Source organism: Eleutherodactylus coqui, chromosome 1 (genome assembly GCF_035609145.1).
Source record: "Eleutherodactylus coqui strain aEleCoq1 chromosome 1, aEleCoq1.hap1, whole genome shotgun sequence".
Taxonomy (NCBI): domain Eukaryota; kingdom Metazoa; phylum Chordata; class Amphibia; order Anura; family Eleutherodactylidae; genus Eleutherodactylus; species Eleutherodactylus coqui.
This window is the reverse complement of record NC_089837.1, coordinates 482,111,915-482,136,564: the sequence shown is the minus strand read 5'-3', so window position 1 is coordinate 482,136,564 and position 24,650 is coordinate 482,111,915. Positions and strand designations below refer to the sequence as shown.

General features: G+C 42.2%; 1 protein-coding gene across 1 annotated transcript in view; it reads left to right on the top strand.

Annotated features, from left to right (window-relative positions):
• Positions 1-24,650, top strand: part of WNT10B (Wnt family member 10B) — a 50,605-nt gene that overhangs the window by 9,110 nt on the left and 16,845 nt on the right. Inside the window, exon 2 of the mRNA XM_066585712.1 lies at positions 16,468-16,628. Within this exon, the coding sequence (XP_066441809.1) occupies positions 16,546-16,628 (83 nt within the window). The 5' untranslated portion in view covers positions 16,468-16,545. The remainder of the gene's footprint in view (positions 1-16,467; positions 16,629-24,650) is intronic.

Sequence of the window (24,650 nt, the reverse complement as noted above, 5' to 3'; positions counted from 1 at the left end):
AACAGGTCAGGTGCTTGGCTGTCAGAGACAGTCAATGATCCAAAGCAAAAGACAGAAGCAGTTAATAATTGCTTCTGCCTTCTGTTTTTCAGCCTTTATATCTCTCAATGAGCGCCCTGTAAGAGTATAGGGGAAGCGGCAGTTCCATTTCCCTTTATTGGACCCAGCGATCATGTGATCGCTAGTGCCTCCTGGCGTGGCAAAGCTGCTGAGTCTTAGCAGACCCCAGGCCAGCTCTGCCAGTGAGTATTGTCACTCTAGGGGGATGTTTTCACCTGTAACTGTGGCTTCTAAAAAAGAAACAAACAACCCACTGTCCTCGTCAGCCTAAACCCTCGCCATATCCGCCCTGTAATCTAAGACTATACAAATTATATATCAAGACTAGAGATGAGCGAGCGTACTCGCTAAGGCAAACTACTGAAGCGAGTAGTGCCTTATGGGAGTACCTGCCCACTCGTCTCTAAAGATTCCGGTGCCGGCGGGGGGCAGGGAGGAACGGGGGGGAGATCTCTCTCTCTCACTCTCTCCCCCCACTCCTCCCTGCTCACTCCTGCAACTCCCCCCGCCGGCACCCGAATCTTTAGAGTCGAGCGGGCAGGTACTCGCATAAGGCACTACTCGCTCGAGTAGTTTGCCTTAGTGAGTACGCTCGCTCATCTCTAATCAAGAGGTCCAAAACAAAATGAGAAACCCATTCCTGTACTTTATTGTTAGTGTAAATATGTACATTTTAAAAATAAAGAACTAGACATTTTTACACATTACTCCTAATAAAACAGACGAAAGGCAGTGAAAATATCCCAATAAAACACGGGGGAAAAAAACGCAGCAAAAATTATTTTGACAGCACAAGAAAAAAAATTTGGGCCATAAAACCACTACCTGTATCAACATGGCTATATGAGTTTTTCTTTCCAAGGCGAAATGTAGTTTTTATTGGAGCAATTTTTTGGATACATACAAGTTATTGCAAAACTTGTATTAACTCTTTTTGGAGGGCAAGGAGAAAAAAAACAACTCTGCTATTGTTTTTCTTTTTTCTTTTTTAAATGGGATTAATCATACAGTATAAATGGCATGAAAAATGTTTTTTGTGGGTTGGTATGATTACGACGAAATGGAAATTGTACATTTTTTTTGTTTTTTTTCCACTTTTGCAGAAAAAAAATCCTTTTTTTGGAATTTTTTATAGCTACATTCAAAGTCCCATAACTTTTTTATTTTTCCATCAACGGAGCTCTGTGGAGGCTTGTTTTTTGCATGATGAGCTGTAGCATTTATTGGTACCATATTATGGTGCATATGGCTTTGTTGATGACTTTTTTAGCGTTTTTTTTTGGAAGACAAAATGATAAAAATAAGCATTTTGTCTCCATTTTTTAGTTTTTGTTGTTTTTTTGTTTTTTTTTACAGTTTTCGCCACGCAGAATGCATAGTGTGTTCAATTAATTGTACATGTTGTTATGGATACAGTGATGCCGAATATGTGTGGGGGGGGGGGGGGTTCTATAAAAGAGGAAATGTGAAAAGAAGTTTTTTTCCGCTATCTTTTTTTTACTATTTTAAATCTTTATGCCCTTGTAGGGGACCTTAACCAGAAAAGCTATGACAGACCCGGGCGCCTATCTCTTGGCTATCAGTTGCCATGGCAATCCATTGGCCCTTCATGATTACATAGCGGACTGACGATGACATCATGGAGGGAGTGCTCTCCCTCTGTGAACCCTTTACATGCCACAATCTACATTGATTGCGTTATGTAAGTGGTTAACAGCAGGGATTCCCACCGAACCCCAGTGTTGTAGTGGGAGGCCGGCTGTGAGTCACAGCCAGCTTCCACTGCCAGAAGGTGCGGACTCACGTCTGAGCCCCTGCCGTCCACAGGACATCGGTTTACGTCTTGTAGCAATAAGTACCATGTCCCTAGGACAAAAACGTACGTCCTGTTATGCTAAGGGGTTAATTCTGAAACACTCTGGTCCTCAAGAGGTTGTCATATGTGAGCAATCATAATAATTAGCTTGAACAAAGGAGAAGTTGCATGACTATGGAATGCTGATATCTACACAATTTTTCTTGTGCTTCTAACAGTGATTGGATAACACTGCTATACAGTGATTGGATAATGCCGCCGTACAATGATTGGATAACGCCGCCATACTGTTGCTGAATAGAAAAAGCCACCTATTGGCATGTGACATATCATATCGTCCCCTGTTCTTAGCATTTTGCATTCTATTCCATTTTCTTTATATAATCTTAATGCCCAAACAACATAATACAGGTTATGTTAGAGGACTTATTTTCTAGTACAGTAAAATGCCAAGTACCCTGCAATGCTGGAGGCTTATTTCAGTTGCTCTGTTCAATCTGGGGGTTGGTAGTGTATGTACCAGGGATTGCAGCCCCAATATAAAGTAGAGGGAACAGATCAGCACTCATGTATGACTTGAAGGATCTCCAATGGTAAATTTTAATGGAGCTAACGACCCCGGCGTGACACGTTTAGGTTCTATACAAGGCATTTATTGTATGGAGCTGAAATGAGTCACATGATCATCAATTTTCCCATTAAAGTTAAGCACTGAAGAGTTTGCAGGTCATACAGAGCCGGTCTATTTCTTCCACTACTTTTAACAGGGTTTATAAAATATGGCAACTCGTATTTTATTAGCAAACCCACTTCCGATGAACAAACTGAAAAAAGCGGCCATAAATTAGTCAAATTCCGTACGGCTGCTCTTCTTTGTCCTTGTGGTTCCCACCCATCCTTGTGTTGTCCAATCTCCACAAACCATGGATATTGCATGCTCTATAGCCATAGCTGCTAAAGACAGGTTACAATATTTCTAGCTTACAGTATAGCTAGAGTATACAAGATTATCTCGCTATGTTGGCAACTTGTGTGGTTATTACACTAAGAGCAATCAAAGCCCTGGATAACTCTCAGTGTCATACAGGGCTTTTATGTCTCTTAGATAGTGTTATAGACCAGTTTTAGGCATTTTGGTAAAGTTCTACTTCAGGTAGAACTAATTGAGAAAAAAAATCTAACTTTTTGCAAACGTTCAACAAACTAGCCTAACCGAATTTTTCAAAAGTTCACTCATCACTATTCTAACTGTAAGTCTTCATGCGACTGTGAAATCTGTGAGGCCTTTCTGTACCGCTATGTGACACCAAGTTCAAACAGAAACATACTGAGGATTTTTCTATCACTTGCCATATTATCACATATTAGGTGAGAACATAGTGGACTACAGAGGTGTGATGTGGCAGCGCTAAAGTACATATTTCTACTTTATAAAATGGACCAGTTGGAATTTCTGCATACTGCCATACCGGCTACATATTGGACAATAATATGTTCTTTCATAACATTTCTGTAGGACATATGGCAAGTATACATATTCTGAGAGTTACACAATATAACATATGCATGTTGTGTAATACATATAATTGAGCTTCTTTAATATGACTTTCCTAATTCTACTCCTTGATTATTCATGATTAAATTTTTTTATCTGCACACCAATCAAAAGGAAACTTGTAAATTACTTTTTAATTCCTAGTATATAATTATTTACACTCCATCAAACTTTTTTCAGTACACTCGTATGTTCTGGACCAGTATTGAGCAAACTGAACTTGCAGAATTCCTGTTCTACAGTTCCTATAGTCATGGTTGTATTACATCTTTATTCTCATGTATGATACCTTAGGAGCCTTTCGAGTAACGAACCCCATTGACTTCAACGGGAGACTCAAGCATTTTTGTATGGGACCCGCCAGTTGCTGAGCTTTTCTTTTGTTGTTTTCTCTCTCCCCCCCCCCCCAGCCAGCCACAAACTACCGTTGACGTGCGCAGCGGGGAGGGTTCAAAACTGACACGTCACAGCGGGGAGGGGCCAAAACTGGGGCGGGGTCGAACACGGCTTGATGCTCGCTTGAGTAGTGAGCACCATCGAGTATGCTAATACTCGAATGAGCATCAAGCTCGGCAGAGTACGTTCACTCAACTCTAGTTCTTTCACATCAGTAATTTAGAGCTGCAATACCAGACACTAGTGAACTTTTCAACACTTTGGTTTGGCCAGTTTGTCGAACATTTGCATAAACTTTGGTTTAGTCCAAATTAGTTCAAACCGAATTAGAAGGTCACTAAAACTGATATATAAGAGCCATTAAGTCCTGTATAACACTCTCAGGGTTCTACTGGTTCAGTTGGCTCAACACTGGTCCAGAACATACGAGTATAGTACTATGTAAGAGCTGTAAAAGCGCCGTGTGATACTCTCAGAGTGTTATGCAGGGCTTTTATAGCTCTTAGACAGTGTTATACCCCAGTGTTCAGGACTAGTGTTGAATGAACTGAACCAGTAGAACCCTGTTTTCGGTAAAACTTGGCTAAAAGCTCAGTTTGAGTTTGTGCCGAATCAAACTTTTAACAAAGTTCAACCTGAAACAGGGCTCTACAGGTTCAGTTCTCTCAATGCTGGTTGAGAACATAGGTGTATAATACTGTCTAAGAGCCTGTATAGAACTTTCTTAGTGTTATAAGGGCTTTATTGGCTATTAGATATTGATATACTCCAATGTTCATGATTAGTATTGAGCGAAATGAACCAATAGAACCACATTTTGGGTAGAACATGGCTAAAAGCTCGGTTTGGGTTTGTGCTGAATCAAACTTTTAACAAAGTTCAACCTGAAACATTGTTCTACTGGTTCAGTTTGCTGAACATTACCAGCCACAACTCATCTACAAGAGGAACGCTGTTTCTGGAATAAAACAGCCATGTTTTTGTAATCCTATAGAACTTTTAGAGCTACAGTCGTGTAGAAACTTTCCTGAGATCCAATAATTTGTATCTTCCTGCATTATTTTTTCTTAATTGGCAAGATACATAGATAAAAACTGTTGTTTTGCCAAAAATGTCATAATTGTTACTGGAGAAGCATTAATTCAAATGAATTTGACATAAGTGCTAGACAATAGATAGACCTGCCAGAAATACACATGTAAAAAAAAAAGTGCAGTATTTTAGAAAACCTATGAATGGTTTCTAAAGAGAAGTATCTGTTTTTCCTTTAAATGTGATCCCTCTTAAAGGGGTTTTCCAGGGAAATACTATTGATGATCGATCACCAGGATAGGTCATCAATAGTTAATCGGTCGGGGTCCATCACTCAGGACCCCAACCAATTAGCTGAGCGAGTGCATGCTGTCAGCGCCGCAAATACACAGAGGTTGGTGTGGAAGCTTGGATTACAGGCTTGTAATACCAAGCATGCCCACTGCAGTGGGAACGGAGCTGTCTGCTTCCTGCAGAAATAAATTCAGTGCACTGCCAGAGAACAGCCAGTCAGCAGCATCTCTGGCAACAGACACCCGCCAATCTACTATTGATGACCCATCCTCAGAATAGGCCATCAATAGTTTACAACTGGACGACTCCTTTTACGATGGCTTTTCGCATCAGCAACGTTTTCCCTAAAGGCATGATAACACATCGCGGAGTACATCCACATGCAGATTTTGGTGCAAGTTTTCATTGTCAACTTCACTCTTTGCAATCAATGAAATGCACTGTGGAACTTTCTAGTATTTCTGCAACACATAGAGCATGCGGGACTCCCTGTTCCCTCATATTTGAGCCCTATGACGTAGTTTGTGGGGCTGAAACGTGATGGCAGGTTCCCTTAATATTGTACATGCTGTCGAATTTCATTCTGTAGCTAATATTCTGCAGCAATTCCGTTGTGTGTGAACTCACCCTGAAAGAAGAAAATGATACTGAGACTCATCACTGAAAAAGCTCAGACGCCTGAAAGAAGTAATTCCGAGCTGACGCCTTACGAAATAGATGAAAGCTATTAAGGATGACAGTAGTGACAAAGAATCATGACTCAAACATTGTTATCATACTTCGCAGACTTCACACGTGCAAAACGTTTATTGATGCCAGTTGCAGTTTTTTCCATCTATATATTAGACTTTGCTTCTATATCATCAATATACTCAGCAAGGACAATGAGTTCATTGATATTTTTGCATATCCCTTTTCCCCTTCTCCCTTCTAAACTTCATATATTGGTACAATCTGCCTGCAGTAGAACATTAAAAATCTGTACTGATGAATGGTCAGCTGGCCTTGCAAATTACTGTAGATACTTCTGGTTTTCATGGTTAAAGGGTACAACCAGGGGCGTAGGTAAAGGCTCAGGGGCCTTGATGCAAAAGGTGAGCTGGGCCCCCCCCCCCCCTCTATCTGTATCTGTACCCGTACCCATACCTAAACCATGCTGCACAGAGACATAACTTGAAGCTCCCCGGCCCCAATGCAAAACCTGTAACAGGGCCCCCAACTATAATGCTTTACTCATAGTACTGGGTTCCCTATATGGAGAAGTGAGGGCTTATGAGCCACTAAGGCTCCTGGGCCCGGGTGCAACCGCATGCCATGCATCCTCTATAGTTACGCCCCTGGGTACAGTTAGTAATCACTTTAAAGTAGTTTTCCCATTACTTAAAATTGCTTCACAACCACTCTATCCTACCTGGTTGCTGCTGATCAGGACATGTGACTGCAGCAGCCAATCACAGGCTATAGAAGGTCACTGCTGGCAGGGGCGTAACTATAGAGGATGCAGGGGATGTGGTTGCACCCGGGCCCAGGAGCCTTGGGGGCCCATAAGGCCTCTCTTCTCCATATAGGAAGCATTATAGTTGGGGGTCCCGTACCAGGTTTTGCATTGGGGCCCAGGAGCTTCAAGTTATGCCTCTTACTGCTGGTCATCGGCAACCAGGAAATACAGAGCGGCTGTGAAGCAATTTTAAGCCATTTTATTCACAAAATGCAATATTGGTGACTTTATATACATGTGTTTTACAGAAAATATAAAATACCGTTTTTTTAAATTATTTTTTTCCAGTTTGGAAGCAACTTTTTTAGTTTTAGCCAAAAATATGCACAAAAAAAAACACCAATGGGACACAACGGGAACAAAGTAAAAAAGTAGAATATGTTGCCAATGGAGGTAACTGTAATGGCCATCAGAACACTGTAATGGCATCTGTCAGATTGCCTTAGGCCTCATGCACACGGGCAGATTTTCGCGATGTGGGCGTCAGCCTCCACGTTCCGTAGCAATAACCCTCCATGGCATACTATGGCAAAGGGATTTTTCATGACCACAAATGAAAATCAATTGCAATTTCTGCTGGCGGATGAAATATTGCAGCATGCTCAATTTTCCTGCAGGTCCCACACGGACGGCTTCAATTGAAGTCAATGGAAGCCATTCGACCCGCGGCCCGTCCACTATTGTCATTCTGGACAGGCCGTGTATTCCATGGGAAAAGCAAGAGTTTAAAGAAAGAAAATCTGTACTGTGCATGTCCGACGGAGAGCCATGGGGACTATCCGTACGAAGCCGGAAGACAGGCTGCGCGGACGCCGGCGAAGAAGGCCGCCTGCACACACAGGTACGCAGGGTCACCTGCTGCAGTCAGGGCCGGATTCCATACGTGATTCCGCAGATGGAATCCGGACTTGCTGTGTGCATGAGGCCTTACTTTCACTGTTGTCATTCTAGTAATGACATTATACAGGTCAGACCATGGAAAAGTATGGCCGACAAGTATCCAGGTACAAGAACACCTGCTAAACATTGTATTCAGAGCCTGGTTCAGAAATGGCGCCAAACTGGGTCTGTCCCAACATGTAGAAACTGAGGCCTCCGTCAGCCCATTGTCCATGACATTCAGCGGTGCATTGCAAAAAGCCAATGAAAATCAGCCTGGAGACTGTCCCAGCAAGTTGGTGCCTCATGAGTGACGTGTCAGCGAGTGCTGAAATCTCTGAACCTGAAGCCATACCGGATAACGTGTGCAGGACCTGGAAGAGCGCGTCAATGTTAAACATGCAAATTACTGTACGTGGTTGCCGACTATGACTGCTAGAAGGCTTTTGCACCCATTGCTGTACTTTACAACAGATGAGGTGTGTTTCATTTATCAGGTCACGTGAATTCACAAAATACGAAGTACCGATCTACTGAAAATCCACACTTGACTCACGAAACACCACTGCACGACCTGAAAATTGGCATGCTGGTGCGCAATGTCAGGAACACAAATGGGCCCAATTTTCTGCACATGTTTGAACCGTGTTACGACCAACTAACACCAGAAGAATGTACTGCTTTTTCCAACAAGATGGGGCAACATGCCATACCTCCTGCAACTCACTGGCAAGGGTTCATAAACTGTCTGCAGAAGAGCCAACTGTCAGCAAGGGGTTAGAACCACCATGTGCCCCAGACTTGTCCACGTGTGATTTTTATCGGTGGGAAATTTAAAGCAGAATGTGTACGCCAATAATCCACATACCCTGGATGAACTCAGAGAAACCATCATAAACACTATCTGCAGCATCCCTGTTGAAGAGCTGCAGGCAGTATCAGCCAACATGTTTTGACATGCCCAGAGATGCATAGAACTGAATCAGGATCACTTCCAGCATATGTTGTAACATGCAGGTAAATCAGTAAAGCTTTGAAAAAAAAAGAATGCACATGCTCATTCTTCCTGTTGCAGTATTGTCGGAGGCAGGCTACTTTTCCATGGCCAACCCTGTATTATGGAAGTTTAAGTTATAAAAATCAAAGTACATCAGCAGATTCTGGTGTTCGTGTGTAATCCGTTTTTGATAAAAACACTAGCATGCTGGAGGCATTATGTACAGGATGTTGCAAATTGGTGCTTTCTGCACATGGAATAGTAACTCTGTCATCAGATATTTAATATCATCATCCCAACATTTACAAGCATTTAATCAATGACGTTTTCCTATTCCTGTAAAGCATAGAGAGTGACCCGGCGATCAGTGCGTCTCCCAACATTGGGCTTTTTCTATGTATGAATGCAAATGTATGCGATGATTCTATATATCATCAGGACATGTTTAACTTGCTAAACCAGACTTAGAAGGTGGATCTGTCATTTAAAAAGGAATGTCACATAAACAAATCTTCCCTCCTGCATAAACTGCTCTGAAATGAACTTACCGAAAAGTACACCATCCCTTACCACAAGTAATTGAACATCTGAGCAAGAATTAAAAGTAGTATTTATTTACATATGTTAATACTTGGCGGGACCTCTTTTAGCCCTAATGACATCGGATACTCTCCATGACATACTTTCTATTAATGTCTTTTACATTTCAACTGTTGTTTCCTTCCATTCATCCTGCAAATGTCTAGCAAGTTCACTGAAAGACGATGCATCAATCCCCATCTATAGTGGTGGAAAGAGCGTCATCATTGGACAGTAAAAGAAGATGTTCAATGCAGTGATGAATCACACTGCTCCATCTTTAAATCAGATGCATGTACCTGGGTGGGGAGGACACCTGGGGAACGTCTTTTGCCTGAGTGTGTTGTACCAACAGTTAAGTATGGTGGAGGTACCGTTATGGTCTGGGGATGTTTTACGTGGCATGGTCTTTGTCCGTTGTTTGTAGTGGCAAGAACCATGAATGTGGAAATATAACTTGACATTCTAGACATTAATGTGCTGCTGACAATGTGGTAATACTCTGGGAATGGTCAGCAATATTTTCAACAAGACAACGCGCCTCATCACAAATCCAACACTGTTTTACTTTGGTTTAAGGGTATGGATGTTCTACAATTGGACTGACCTGCACAGAGTCCCGACCTGAACCTTACAGAAAATCTTTGGCATAAACTACAACGTCGGGTCAGGAAATATGAATAGCATCCATCTTCTTTGAGAGAACTCGTCAGGCATTTGCAGGATGAATGGAGGGAAATACTGTTACAGATTTGTAACCTATATGTAGTTTTTACAGATCGAGAGTGACATAAAATTTCAGATATATCCCATTTAGGGTATGTTCACACATCGCGGAGTAGATCCACACCAAAATTTCCATCAAAAACTTGATGGCATCATTGCTGTACTTTCATCTCGAAGAGCAGCCATCATGTAACGCTTGCCAAATCTTCACTTAAAATTCTACACAGATCCTATCAATTTCCCTCAATAATTCATAAATACTCGCCAAGCACCCCTCCAAATTGTTTTAGGGGATGTAACACTTTGGGATCAACATCCCACACGTGGTGGTCGTGCTCGGTGGTAAGGTCTCTCTGGAGGCAGGTGGCCAATCTGATATTTAAAGTCCATAAGCTTTCACAACACATCTGCATGGCCGCCAGAATCTATATAGCTTCTCAATGGCTCACACCCAGTCTTACACATAATCCGGTTATTACAAGAGTCTCAAGAGTGATGTTGTACGAAAAGCTGTCGGCCACGAGGGAAGATAAAATGGAACTATTTCTGAAAATGTGGAAGCCGTGGGCATCTTTTCTAGAAATACCTGGCCTAAACAGACTTCTCAGTACATGAGGAGTCAGATCCAGCGCAGAATCGATTCAATAATATTAAATAGGAGGGGGGGGGGGGGGAATAAGTAATAAAAAGTTATATAAATAAAACACAATACACAAGGGGAGAATCAATAAGGGCTATTAGATGTTATGGGGTAGTATACGGAAGGGTATTCAGGGTTTTCAGGCTTGAGGGAAGAAAAGGGAAGAAGAGGTTTGTTCTGCACCGCATCAGTTGATTGCATTTGTGGTTTTTTAAATGTTTACCTTAATTCACAGTTTCTACGACACCCCCCCCCCCCCCCCACCTGCGTGGGGAACTTAATTCAATAAAATTATTTTGAAACGAAAAGCACATTAAAAAATCAGGATCCTTTCCAGACTACTCTATGCATGCTTGGTAAGATCCATTTGGTCCCAGTCGGCTTCAATGTGAGTTTGTTCCTGCCCCTTGGGGTTTGACTTGTTCTCTAACTTGCCTGGAAGACGTCTCCTTGATCTACGCTTACATCTGAACTCAGCCAGTCTCCACTGTTGCTCCATCTGACCCTGAATCCTACCTACCTCCTCTGTGTGCAATTTGATGACTACAGCTCCTTTGTGTGCCAGCCATTGCTGCTGGGGACTACTTCAGGGGTAACAATTTAAGGGATGCCTGTGGGAAAGTCCATACCTTCTTGTGGGGGTTAAGAATTAACAACTCACTATGCCTTAGACTCAACTCCATGGTTTAGCCTGAAGCCAAAGTGGTAGGTCTACACCACCAGTCAGACTTTGATGCACTGTGGGTCGGTTGAAGCAAAAGGATTGGCTTACTGAATCAATATGTTCTAAGTGGTTAACAAATGTATTATACAGGCAAGCTTTTTTTAAAGGTAGTTGTTGCCATTGACAACCATAATGGGTTGTCCAGGACTTTTTCTATTGATGACATATGCTTAGCATTGATCATCAATAGTTGATGTACTGGGGTTTGCTGCTCGGGATCTTTGCTGATCAGCTGATTGCCAGGCCTGCAGTCAGTGCATACAGCATTTAAAGCAGATAGTCCTGTAAACATTGCAGTGGCTCAGGTTGGTACTACAGGCACAGCTCACATTGAATTCTATGGAAGTACCAATCTGGGCCACTAAAATATGGACAGCGCTATCTGCTTCAAGCACCATCCACACTGACAGCGGTCCCAGCGATCAGCTGTTTGAAAGGCATCCTGAGTGGTGGAATCCCGACGATCGACTATTGATGCCTAGAGATGAGCGAGCATACTCGCTAAGGGCAATTACTCGATCAAGCATTGCCCTTAGCGAGTACCTGCCCGCTCAGAAGAAAAGGTTCGGCTGCCGGCGCAGGTGAGAGGTGAGTAGCGGCAGTGAGCAGGGGGGAGCGGGAGGGAGGGGGGAGAGAGAGCTTCCCTCCGTTTCTCCCTGCTCTCCCCCGCCGCTCCCCGCCCTCCGCCGGCAGCCGAACCTTTCCTTCCGAGCGGGCAGGTACTCGCTAAGGGCAATGCTCGATCGAGTAATTGCCCTTAGCGAGTATGCTCGCTCATCTCTATTGATGGCCTATCCTGAAGTTAGGTCATCAATAGGAAAAATCTCTGAGATTAATATATTGGAATGTTTTGTAAAAAAAAAATGTAAAAAATCTCTTATCTGTGGCCAGTATTCCCCGTCTTATAAGCAAACTGTAAGTTGAGAATCGGAGCATACATGTTTTTGCTGCATTAGAATTCATCCACTTGCTTAGTCATGTTTAGAAATGCAAAGGGCTAGCAGATATACGGCTCCAGGTACCGAAAGTGTCCTGCCAGCAATCTTAAAAAGTTAAACATGCATTCATCGGGGGACTTGGAAAATAAATACAAATCTCTTAAATCCTTTCAAAACTTCCTTGTGTGCTATTTTTTATCATTCAGTGTGCAAGCCTTAAAAACATGCCTTGTCTAACTCATACGTGCTAATCCGTACAAGCTGAACTAACTTTTTACCCTGGGAAGTCAGAATGTTTTTCCTCTTTTCTGTTTTTTTTCCTCTTTTTTTATTTTCTTATTTATATTTTTAAAGGCAAACCAAGTATCAAATGTGAATTCTAAAAGAACAGGAAGACATAAGAGTGTTTTTTATACAGCCGTTGCGCTGAATAAACAATATCCCAAAATACCCTTTTCATTCATTTTTTTACATCTGTAATGAAGTCTGTCTATTTGTTACCGAAGCTCAGACTCCAGGTCGGAGCATTATAAGTATAAAGTGACCTTTTACATAGCCAGTGATGCTTATTTTTTGCGTACTGCACAGATCATATAGAATTAGCAAAATATCAAAGATGTGACATATATAAGAAGTTATGTCGTTTTTGCATTTATAGGGTTGCACATTGGTGGAAATCGAAAGCATTCCACCCAAAAGGAATTGGTAGAATTTCATGAAACCTGGTAGATATGCAGAGTTATACCAAGAATAAATGATAGCAAATTGGAATGAATAGGACAAAGTTTATTACAAGTTTCAGTAAGAAGTTTTCCCACCATGAGCAGCTCCACACTCTTGGATCCTTGCAGGCATTGAATCAATAAGGATTTGGATATCTTGTTGGGGTCTCTCCATGCCTGCATGACTTGTGCATCAGTTCTTGTATAGTTTGGTAGTGCATTTATCTATGGTGACCCAGATATGCTCTATTGGGGAAACATTTGGGGACAATCCATGGTTGTGACACCTTGAAAAGCATGTCTTGTGATGGCTGCAGTATGTGGACAGGCATTATCCTGTTGGGATGTTAGATGATACCATTTTGGATGGTGGTCATGAAGACTATGACAACAGGGTGTACCACTCTGTCCACGCATTGGCGGGCAGTCATTGTGCCTTCAACAACCACCAAATCAATCGTGCTGTCATAACCGATTGCCCCCCAAACCATATTAGTCGTTTACACCAAGACACCCACTGGGTTAGTCATTGCTTGGAGTGAAATCAGGTTACCAGAACACATTAAATGGGGGTCCGAGAATGCAACCCAGGTTCATGCAATTGGTTTACAATTATTCATGTGGTGACTCTGAGTCCAACCACTGCTCAGATCTGTGCTGCAGTCGCCCGTCTACCAGAAACTGCCATCCTCACAATTTGGCAGTCTTAATGTGGCGTTGTCGTTCTGCATGGACCTGTGCTGGGGTCTGCAAGTACTGGAGCCTTCCTGTGTTTTTCGAACTCTCAAAGTCAGAAATTTGGGTGTACAGAGTTCAAAATCTACGATTTGGCTTACTGAGCACCAACAATCTTTGGACAAAAAAAGGACATTCTTCTATAACACACTTTATGACTTCAAACTAAAACAATGTAGCATTTTGCAAAACAAAGGGCCCCATAATTTGCATAGTAATACACAGACTTCATCCAGTTTTTAATAATTCAATACCCGTCATATGGAAAGACCGTGGTCCAAGTTTCATGAAATTTCTCCAACTCACTTTCAATTTCCACAAGTTGTATATCATGGTCTTTGTTGATATCTTCTCTACTGCTCCCTCTTCCACACTGAAACCCTGAGAACTAGAGATGAGCGAGCATACTCGCTAAGGGCAATTACTCGAGCGAGTATTGCCCTTAGCGAGTACCTGCCCGCTCGGAAGAAAAGATTCGGGTGCCGCCGGGGAAGAGCGGGGGGGGGGGGGGAACGGAGGGGAGATCTCTCCCTCTCTTCCCCACGCTCCCCCTTGCTGACTCCCGCAACTCACTGCTCCCCCCCGCCAGCACCCGAATCTTTTCTTCCGAGCGGCAGGTACTCACTAAGGGCAATACTCGCTCGAGTAATTGCCCTTAGCGAGTATGCTCGCTAATCTCTACTGAGAACATGAAGCTGCATACCCCACCTTCCCCTCTTATTATCAGTTTTACATTGGATGAATTTTTGATTGACGGAGGAGGTAGCTGAACATTTTTGGGGAACCTACAGTGGGGGAAAGCAGTCACAGACTATTAGAAGGCGAAGAAACTGCTACCTTCCCCTAATAAGATGCATTACAACATTTCATGTATTCATTTATATGTACTAATGAATCACCACATATAATTCTGATTTATTAAAAGTATATAATGCTGTGTAACCCTTTATGTTTTCCTATAAGTCATATTTGTAGCCTAAAAACAAAAAAAAAATCCTTTCCAAAGATACATTTTTTCCATAATTCTTTATATCCAATCATTTGGTGCCATTCCTAGCACAAATATTAACCCCTTGAAGAATCTTCTCCCAAAAAGTATAAACATAGTTAATCCATAAATGGGTCAAAATTTCTTATTATGCATACATTTCAATTTAAAAGTTTTCTTTTTTTTACTCATTTATATAGCGCATACATATTCCACAGCACTTTATATCTCTGGATATCGGGTTCTGTCCCCATTGGGGTTTAAAAACTGAGTTTACCCATTAGTAAGTTTTTGGAATGTAGAAGGAATGTGGAGTACCTGAAGAAAACCTACATAATGTTGGGGACACCATACAAACTCTATGCACTCTAACCAGCAGGCGTTTTTAAGCATAAATTCCCTGTGTCGCCCTTCTGAATCATAAATGGTTAAAGAGCTTATCTGGTTAGAAATTAAATTTTTAAATTTAAAGACAAATCATTTAAATAACACAAATTAGCCCCGGCCATCCAGCGTTGAAGCCTTGCGATTTTCCCGGTCTCTGTTGTAAGCGGAAGTCAGGTGACCACGGCCTGCCAATCAGAGGCTATTGAGTCACTGTTTTGAACTCCTGGCATCATGGCGCCCAGGATGTGAGCATTGATGACCAGAGAACGGGTGGTGACGCTAGTGACAGGCAGTGGTCACCAGACTTCTGCTGTCAATGCAGAGAATGGACCACGGGGACTGTGGATGGGTAAAAATCTGTTTGTTTTACGTGCTTTGGCTCTAAATTTAAGGGCAGAAGAGGTAAAAATAAAAGGAAAAATGTAGAATAAATCTTATGTTCAAAATGAATAGCGACATGGGCCGTTTGATTGTTGGATTCCTAAACTTAAAATTAGCCAAGTTGAATGTTTTGAAATTAATATTTAGAAATTTCATGAAAGTCAATAAAAGTGTAGAGCGGCATTACGTATCCAGCTGTTAAGGTTGCCCCAGGAGTGTGAGCTGCTAAGCTGATCACACCACTCTACTTGTGGGGTCACTTTTACATCCAGGTAAGCACTTAAAGGGGCTATCCAGTTGTAAACTATCTATAACCTATCTTTAGGATAGGTCATCAGTAGTAGATTGGCAGAATCGGTTGTCCAGGACCCCTGTCAAACAGCTGTTCATCGAGGCTATCATGCTTGTGCACTGAGGGGATTTCTGGACAAGCAGACAGCTCCATTCTTACTGTAGTGGCCAGGCTTAGTATTGCAGGCAACATTTCCATTCATTTCAGTGGGAACTTAACCTAAAATACCAAGCCATGCCACTGCAGTAAGAACAAAGCTGTCTGCCTCCTGCAGAAATCAGCTCAGTGTACAAGAGCACAGGCCCAGCAAGCAGTTGATCAGCAGGGGTCCTGGGTGATGGACCCTCACTGATCTATTATTGATGGCCTATCCTGAGGATAGTAGGCCATCAGTAGTTTACAAGTGGACAACCAACTTAACGACTATCCGGACTGGGAAAAACAAAGATGACCACACTAGCTTCTCGGACTGCCTAATGCACACTGTGTATTAGTATGCTTCATTAGTCTAAGACACTATATCTGCTTCGACTGACCAGTGCTGCTTATGTGAGCAGTACTGACCAGTCAGAGCGGCATGTAGTGTCTTAGACTACCAATACATAGTATACATAGTGTGCATCAGGTAGTCAAAGAAGCGGCCATCTTTATTTCTCACTTTTAGCCTATTAAGTTCCCTTCTTTTGGGTTTCCTGAATTTTTAAACTGCACAGTTCTTCATCTTACCAATTTCTAGAATTGTTTCATTTTCTGGTTGGCAGAAAGCTGTGATATAGTAGTTAAACATTCTATATTATTGCCAAACTGACTCTAGTCTGTCTTTAATAGGCTCAGTAAGACTGGAGAAGAGGGAGCCTCTGGGCCAGGAGATGAAGAAAGAGCCTCACTGTCTGACACAGCTGTCCAATGAAAGGTCAGAGGATGGCCTGGGACATTCACACAGGGAGCTGGCCCTGGATTCTTACCATCTCCATATGGTTTTGCAGCAGGTAATTCCTTTATTGTTTTGTAAGACTGTTATTTTATAAAGTCAAAACTCTTTACCATTTCACCACAAAATAAGTTAACTTAGGGAACCTCTTTAATATATTATATGCAAGTCACCCTTTTCCTGCATCCTTGGACTTAAATTCTGTATCTGAACATTTTCGAGACATTTCTGGAACCTTTGAAGAGAACCTTCTGAATTCATGTAAGTGCATGAATATACTATACTTAGCTGGAAAAGCTTTGCTAATGCTTTCTGGTCCTTCACTCATGTAGTATTTATGCTTCTTCACTCATAGTATATATACTTCTGAAGAAGCAATACAATATATCCAAACCAAAATACCGTATATACATGGAAAATATACAGAGAGAAAGAAGTTTTGGGAAGGATATACTGTATTGCTTGGTCAGAAGTATAAAAACTACATAAGTGAAGAAATAAAGGATCAGAAAGCAAAAGCAAAAAAAAATTTAAATAGGTTGAAATGTAGGTGCAGGTCCGTATAACCACTATCATCACAGAAGGTGGTAGCAATTGTACCACTCCCCAAATTCCCCAAGAAGGGCATCCAATAAATGCTGATCACTGTGCTCAGCTGAGGGCTTCTGCTCCTTAGTTTCAGCGACTGGTGGGTTACTGAGCACCCAGGCATCCGCTGAGCAAAATATCTGAAGTGTCACTGTGACTTTAAAGACCTAAATTTACATTGTGTGGTTGTGAAGAGTATATGGAGTTGGTTCAGTAGCTGAGTCCAAACCCAGCGACTATCAGCTGTTTCTCACAGCTGACAGTCACGGCAACTGCCACGATCGAAGCTACCTCTGATCATGGAAGTTAACTACTGTTCAAAGCTGATTGAATACGATCGCTGGGTGCTCATGGGCTAGCATGGTAGCCTAGTGAATGCTCGCAGGGCTGCCATGAATGGCCTATGGCAGGGCTTTATAGACAACATTAAAAATCATTCTATACTGCAATACTGAAGTACTGCAGTAAATAGCGCAAGCAATCAAATGATCACAAGTTCAAGTCTCCTGTGGAGACTAAATAAAAATGTACAAAAAGGTTTAATAAAGTTTATTAAACAGTAAAAAAATATATATATATATTAGGGCTGCCTTCTCAGACAACTGAATCCCTGCAGGCATTCTGAGACATTAAATAGTACAATTTTCAGAGTCCCATGCGCGCTTTGCTATATACGTCTATGGGAGAGCGCCTGCATCAGACTCTGAAAGGAGTTGAATTTTTAGCTGGCCAGCGTACTTTAGCGGGGGGCACCTCGAGAATCAGGAAGCGGGTGAGTTTGAAAAATACAACACCGAGCTCCCTGTCATCTACCCTAACATCGCCATAAATTAGTTTATGGAACTTTAGGGCAAAAACACATGGCGTGGACATGATGCCTTAAGCCTCCTTTTGTATCTTCTTTCCTGTACTCTAGTGGTTTGATATACATTGTGTGTCATCTTTCTTTGGCCACTATTTCCTCTTTCTTAGGGAAAGTTAGGGTTGCCCCAGGTTCCTGACGTGGGGTTGCCCTCATCAGAGTGAGCGCTCCACTTATAATAACAGTCTCTCATCGCATTAGAAGGTTTAGGATCAGATTCCCTGTTTTCACTTTTGGGGTTTCCTTATAATAGATTTGCGTTATCCATTTTTATATTGTATATGTATACATCCAGTTTGGATGCAACCTGTATGTTCGGGGAGAATGGAACACCATCATTTATTGCGCTGCATGAAATCCCAATTTTTGGCTTTACACAAAATGATTCAATAGTCAATACTTTCACAGTGTATTTTTTGATACTGGAAAAGTTAGGCAAAACTAGAATTTTTTTTCTTTTTAGAAAAAGTATTCAAATTAGCAAAAGAGCCTCGCATCTTTAAATGTGCTTGAAAGGTTTAAAAGAAATACTGTCATGACTATGGTAGGTATTTCACTACTGTGCAGTATAATGTATAGTTCTCATGTATCATATAGGCTGAAGTAGAACTAATATCTAGTATTCTCTTTGTAATTATATATATTATTGCGCAAACTACTGTTTAATCTAAGATCCATATAGAACATGTTTTAACAGAGGGGAAGTCTCACATAGATTAGGAGATAAGACTCATGTGCTGGCACTTGTTTGACATACCTTGTGTCTGCCAGCCAGCATATAAAGACAGCTGTTGATTTCCCATGAACATCTATAATGTCCTTATTTTATTAAAGGGGTATTCCCAAGATCGGCTTCAATCACCTATCCACAAGATAGGCAATAATAGTATGAACAAGGAGACCCCCACAGATCCTGGGTGCTCTTCTCTCTTCTTCATCACACCCCTTGCAGTGAGGAGGAGCATGAATAGAATGGCGGCCAAGCATGCACGTTGCTGGTGCTCCATTCATTTCAGTAGGGCTGCTGGAGATAACTGAGGTCAACTGATTGCATAGTTCCAGCAGCCCCATCAAAATCAATTGAGTGACTGTCAGCCTTTTCAGCAGCCCCTTTCCCAGGATTGTTAGAGATCCAATTGGTGGAACCCTGCGGTTGATAAAAGTCAATCTTGGAACAACCCCTTTGATATGTACAATGGCTTACATTCTATTTGTGGGTTTCGGAGCAATTGAACCTGGACCCTCATGATACTTGTCATGATGGTATTTGGAGAATGGGAATGAAACTGGAAGGCAGGCTATGCACCAAGCTATACACAACAGTTTAAGAATTTATGCACCATTTAATACAATATCTGAGACCTTGTGGGGTTAATTAAAGCCCCCACCCCCCTAAAGTAGCATGTTGTGGTTGCTGTCAGATTAATTATTACCTTCGAGATTGATGACATTCAGTTGACAGTTCTGGAAGGAGCACATCTGGCCTGTTTTTTGCTAAATTTTGACAGGAGGAGACCAGAAGAACACATGAATAGCTCATTTCATGGAAGTTCTAGGGTAGATGTATCAATTCCTAAAGAGACATAGCAGGGGTGTAGATCAATGGAGTTTGTTTCCAGTGGGAATCATTAAAGATAATCATTGTGAGTTATCTGGAATTATTCTATGTTACTTTTATCTACAGCATGCCACTGCAAAGTCATTTGCTTATTATCCTTGGCAGTGTTGAACCAAAGCAGTAGATGTTTTGGGTCGAACTTTGCTAAAAGTTCGGTTCAACACAAACTCGAACCAAACTTTCAACAATGTTCTACTGGTTTGGTCTGCTCAACGCTAGCCCTAAACTCTAGTAAATAACACTGTACAAGAGCCATAAAAGCCCTGTATAAAGTGTTATACACCAATTTTATTGGCTTTTGTGAACTTCTAGTGTGGGTCAAACTAAGTCAGATCGAACCAAACTTATTGCAAAAGTTCAGCGAACCATACGAACTGAACTTTTTAAAAGTTTGCTCATCACTAATGTTTGGAATACCATGTTTATTGCTGTGATGAGAAGTAGATGAACGTCAAACTGGTTCTTTATAGATGTTAACATGTTCCAATTGACACCTACTACATGCATTGATACATTATAGATATTGTTTCTGAAATAGACTCCAGCAGGCCGGTGTATTTTTACTGCTCATTTGTTCCTTATTTTACGCACTATATTACCGTGTTTCCCCGGAACAAAAACATGTCTTATATTGATTTCTGCCCCAAAAAGGGCACAGTGTCTTATTTTCAGGGGGGACCTTATACTCACCTGGTCCGCGGCGTCCTGATGCCTCCTCGTCTCACAGCTGAGATTCTGCTGGTGCCTGGGCTTTGAATACCCCGCCTCCAGCAGAGTTAGTGCTGCGATTGGCTAATCAAGCGCCAGGAGACAATCATAGCTGGCGCTCAATGAGCCAATCACAGTGCTCGCTGTGCTGGAGGCGGGGTATTCAAAGCCCTGCCACCAGCAGAAGCTGAGATACCAGCTGGGAAGGACTCAGCAGTTTGCCGCAGTGCTACCGGAGACCAACGGGACGCCGCGGAGCAGGTGAGTATTGATTTTGAGGGGGGGGGGGGCGTGTTAGCTAGATCCTATTTTCAGGGGAGGCCTTATTTTCAAGCCTCCCCCTAAAACCCGGTAGGTCTTACTATCGGGGTAGGACCTATTTGGGGGGGAAACACGGTATACAGCTCATGTAAATCTTTGTATCTATTTACATGGCTGTATTTTTTAAGACCGTGTTTTAGAAACACAACATGCTCTACTTTTGTCCGTTTTTTCCCTCTGTATTTGCATCCATTGGTATTCATTTCTAATGCGTAAATATGGATCAGTATTTGCCCAGTAGAAAATAAAACCAATGACAGCAAATGCAGGTCAAACAATGATGAAATACTGAAGACACGCAGTTCCAATGTCATCTGTAGCACGTCCATAATTTGTATCCATATTATGGACATGTTGCAATACGTTCTTGTGAAATTGGCCTCATATATAAAAACATACAGGTGTTCCATTCTTAAGTTTGTCATTTGGCACAACCTGCAAGTCATCTAGAAGTCATCTCCTTGCAGCATTATACACTGAAGTAACAAAGAATCTAAATACGCTGAATGACTACTTTATTAGAGACACCCATCCTTTCATGATTGGAGCTTCCTTGTACATAAATTAGACAAGTGATCCTGTAGGGCAGCATGAAATCTAGTGAGCAAGTTTTCCTTGGATCCACTTCAATGTGAGTCCAGAGTAGAATGGGAAAATCGAGTGATCTGAGCGACTTCCAATGAAGCATGGCCATCGGTGCTAGATTAGCCAGGCCTGGATTTTAAAAAATTGCCAACCTTATGGGGTTTTCTTGTGTAAGTGTTGAGAGTATACCAAGAATGATGGGATCAAGGAAGAATCCACCAAGATCCTGTGGAAGTAAAACATTTATCAACAAAGGAAGACAGTGGAGGATGACCAGAATTGTTCTGATGAACAGTCGGGGCACAGTCAAGCAAATTGCTACCAAATATAATGCTGGCGCTACAACTAACATGACTGAATGCACTACTTGTCGTTCATTGGCACGGGTGGGATATAAGAGCCGAGTGCCATTGCTGTCTGAAAGAAACAGAAAGACAAGACTCCAGTCAACTCTTGAGCACAAACTGAGCAGTGGAAAATATCCCCTGGTCAGAGGAATCCAGATTTTTTGTGAGGCCTTAGTCAGACGGCGTTTTTTGCCGCGATTTGCGCATGCGCATGCGTCCGGCGATTTTATAAAACCATTGCTTAGCAATGATATCGCACACATGAGCGCTTTTTATGCGCTCGTCCGATAAATTATAGAACAGAAATCGCAGATCGCACCTATCTGCGATCTGCGATTCCTGTTCTCTTCTCTATATGCGCTCAATGGGGCCGGCGGCAGCAGCGCCGACCCCATTGAGAACATATAGAAGACAAATCATTCTTCTCTGCCACAGCTGTAACAGGTAAACGCGGCTAGGAGCAGATTTTCGGGCGTAACAGCTGTGACAGAGAAGAATGATGTTTGCCCATTGAATTCAATGGAGCCGGCAATACAGCCGCTCCATTGAAAGCAATGGGCTGCCGACGTGCGCGGGGTGAATTGTCGGGAAGGGAGATTTCGAGCAGATTTTCATGCGATCCGCAAATCGCGTGAAAAAACGCCCGTGTGACTAAGGCCTGACAGCATGCTATTGGAAGGGTCATAATTTGGTGCAAGCAGCATGAATTGAAGAACTCTTCAGGTGTCACAGTTCAGGCTGGGGGAGTCCACATCTCTTCCTCATCACACCCCTTGCAGTGAGAAGGAGCATGAATGAAGTGGTGGCCGAGCATGCACATTGCTGCTGCTCAATTTCAGTGAGGTTTCTGGAGATAACTGAGGTCAACTGATTGAATATTTCCGGCAGCCCCATCAACATCAATTGAGTGGCTGTGAACATGCTAAGCGCAGGAAACAGACTAAGCTATCCATTGTGCAGTGGCCTAGGTTGGTATTGATTTCCATAGGAGCTGTGCCTGCCGAACCAGACCAGGCCACTGCAATGTTGTGAGCGCTATCCAGAGGCGTAACTTTAAGCTCCTGGGCCCCAATGCAAAACCTGGAATGGGGCCCCCAACTATAATGCTTTATTCATAGTACTGGGCTTCCCATATGGAGAAGAGAGGCCTTATGGGCCCCCTAAGGCTCCTGGGCCCGGGTGCAGCAGCATCTCCTGCATCCTCTATAGTTACGCCCCTGGCGCTATCTGCTTCTAGCGCTAACCATATTGACAGCTGTAGTGAGAATCCACTGATTGGTGGGAATCCTGAACAGCATACCCCTGCTGATTATCTACTGATAACCTAGCCCAAGGATAGGTCATCCACTGAAAAAACACCCAAAATTCCAGACAACCCCTTTTAAGAATTGACAGTGGTTATACGATAACATCATATAACATAACATTACTCTCAAATCAAAAATTGTGTTGCTAACCCACTGATACTGTTAAGTGACAATGCAGCAACATTATCCATGAGTTACAGCTGGGACAACCCAAAACGTTGGTAGCTTGTCCTTTAGTTCCATGTGTAAGACATATAGATAGTAGGATTTGTTATACGAGGGTGGGACAAATTATACACACTCTGGTGCAGAAATTATTTTAATCAATTTTAGGAAAGGACAAATAAATTTACTTTTTAACATAATCTCCCTGCTTTTCAAGGCACTTTGTCCATTTGTTAACAAGCTTCTGTATTCCCTCATTAAAAAAATGCTTTAGGCTAAGCTGCGAGCCACAAATGCACTGCTGTCTTCATCAGAAGTAAATCTTCATCCTCTTAGGCCTTCTTTCAGGGGACCAAACAGGTGCTATTCCAATGGGGCAAGACCAGGAATATTGGTAGAATGCTTTAACACCTCAAAATGAAGTTTTTGGAGTGTTGACAGTAAGGGCAGCAGTGTGCAGATGTGCATTGTCATGCAACAACACAACACCCTTGGATAGCAGCTCTCTGCATTTTGTTTGAATTTTAGGCTTCAGCTTTTCATTAAACATCTCACTGTAATGAGCACTGTTGATTGTTGAACCTTTTACCTGATAATACTAGACTTGCTTCCAATCTGCGCTGGAACCTCTGGTTGGAGGTTCTGTTACAGATCTGGATCAAAATACCAGAAGAAAAAGCCAGGCAGCTGGGCAGAAAGCAGACGGACTCCATTATAATCAATGGGGTCTTTTCGACGCTGTTCAACTCCGTCCAGGGACTGAGCCATTCGGGCCACGGGGATTCCCCATTCCTGCTGAACGGAGTAAGAAAGCAGAATCTCCAGCGCACATATGAAACCACCCTCACAGCTCCTTCTTCATGGCTATGTGACCTTCCTTGAACTTCTCTAGCCACTCATACACGCTTCTTCACGACAAAGCGTTTTCTCCATGCTGTGCACAAATTCTTCAATAAATATCAGCACTAGACACTCTCAGACCACAGAAAACGAATCACAGCACACTGCAATTCTTTCATGCAATTCACAAATTTGGACGGCCATTTTTTCTTGCACCACAGTCACAAATTAACAGACGTAACACATTGAAACCTGCACAGCAGTGACGGGGAAGAAGACGACCTACGACGGAAAAGTTGATAAGACCGTGCGGCTAACAAAGGTTTTAATATACAGTAGCTGGAGTGCGGATAATTTTTGACTCACCCTCTCATATACGTAATATTAGAAGTGCTGAGTTCTTCCACTTTCCGCTTGGAATATAGCAGTGGGATGGACTTGTATCCAGACACATACTTTGCCTCTTAGTGAACTTTTAATCTTGCGGCATTGATAGTTTTGTGCAACTTTGTTAACATTCATGTTAATAATATATCTCTGTATATGTTTTATTACATTCTCACTTCCTGTTTTGAGAAAAGCTGCTTTTATTACTATGGTTATAAAACATAAATTATTTTCCCTTCAGCATGGGCATGTTTTGATCTGTCGTTTGGTCCCTTGGCTCTGAGTTCTGTTTTCCTGCCCCTCCTACATCAGGAGTTGAAATTGCTGATCCCTAGTTCCAAAGTGAAGACAA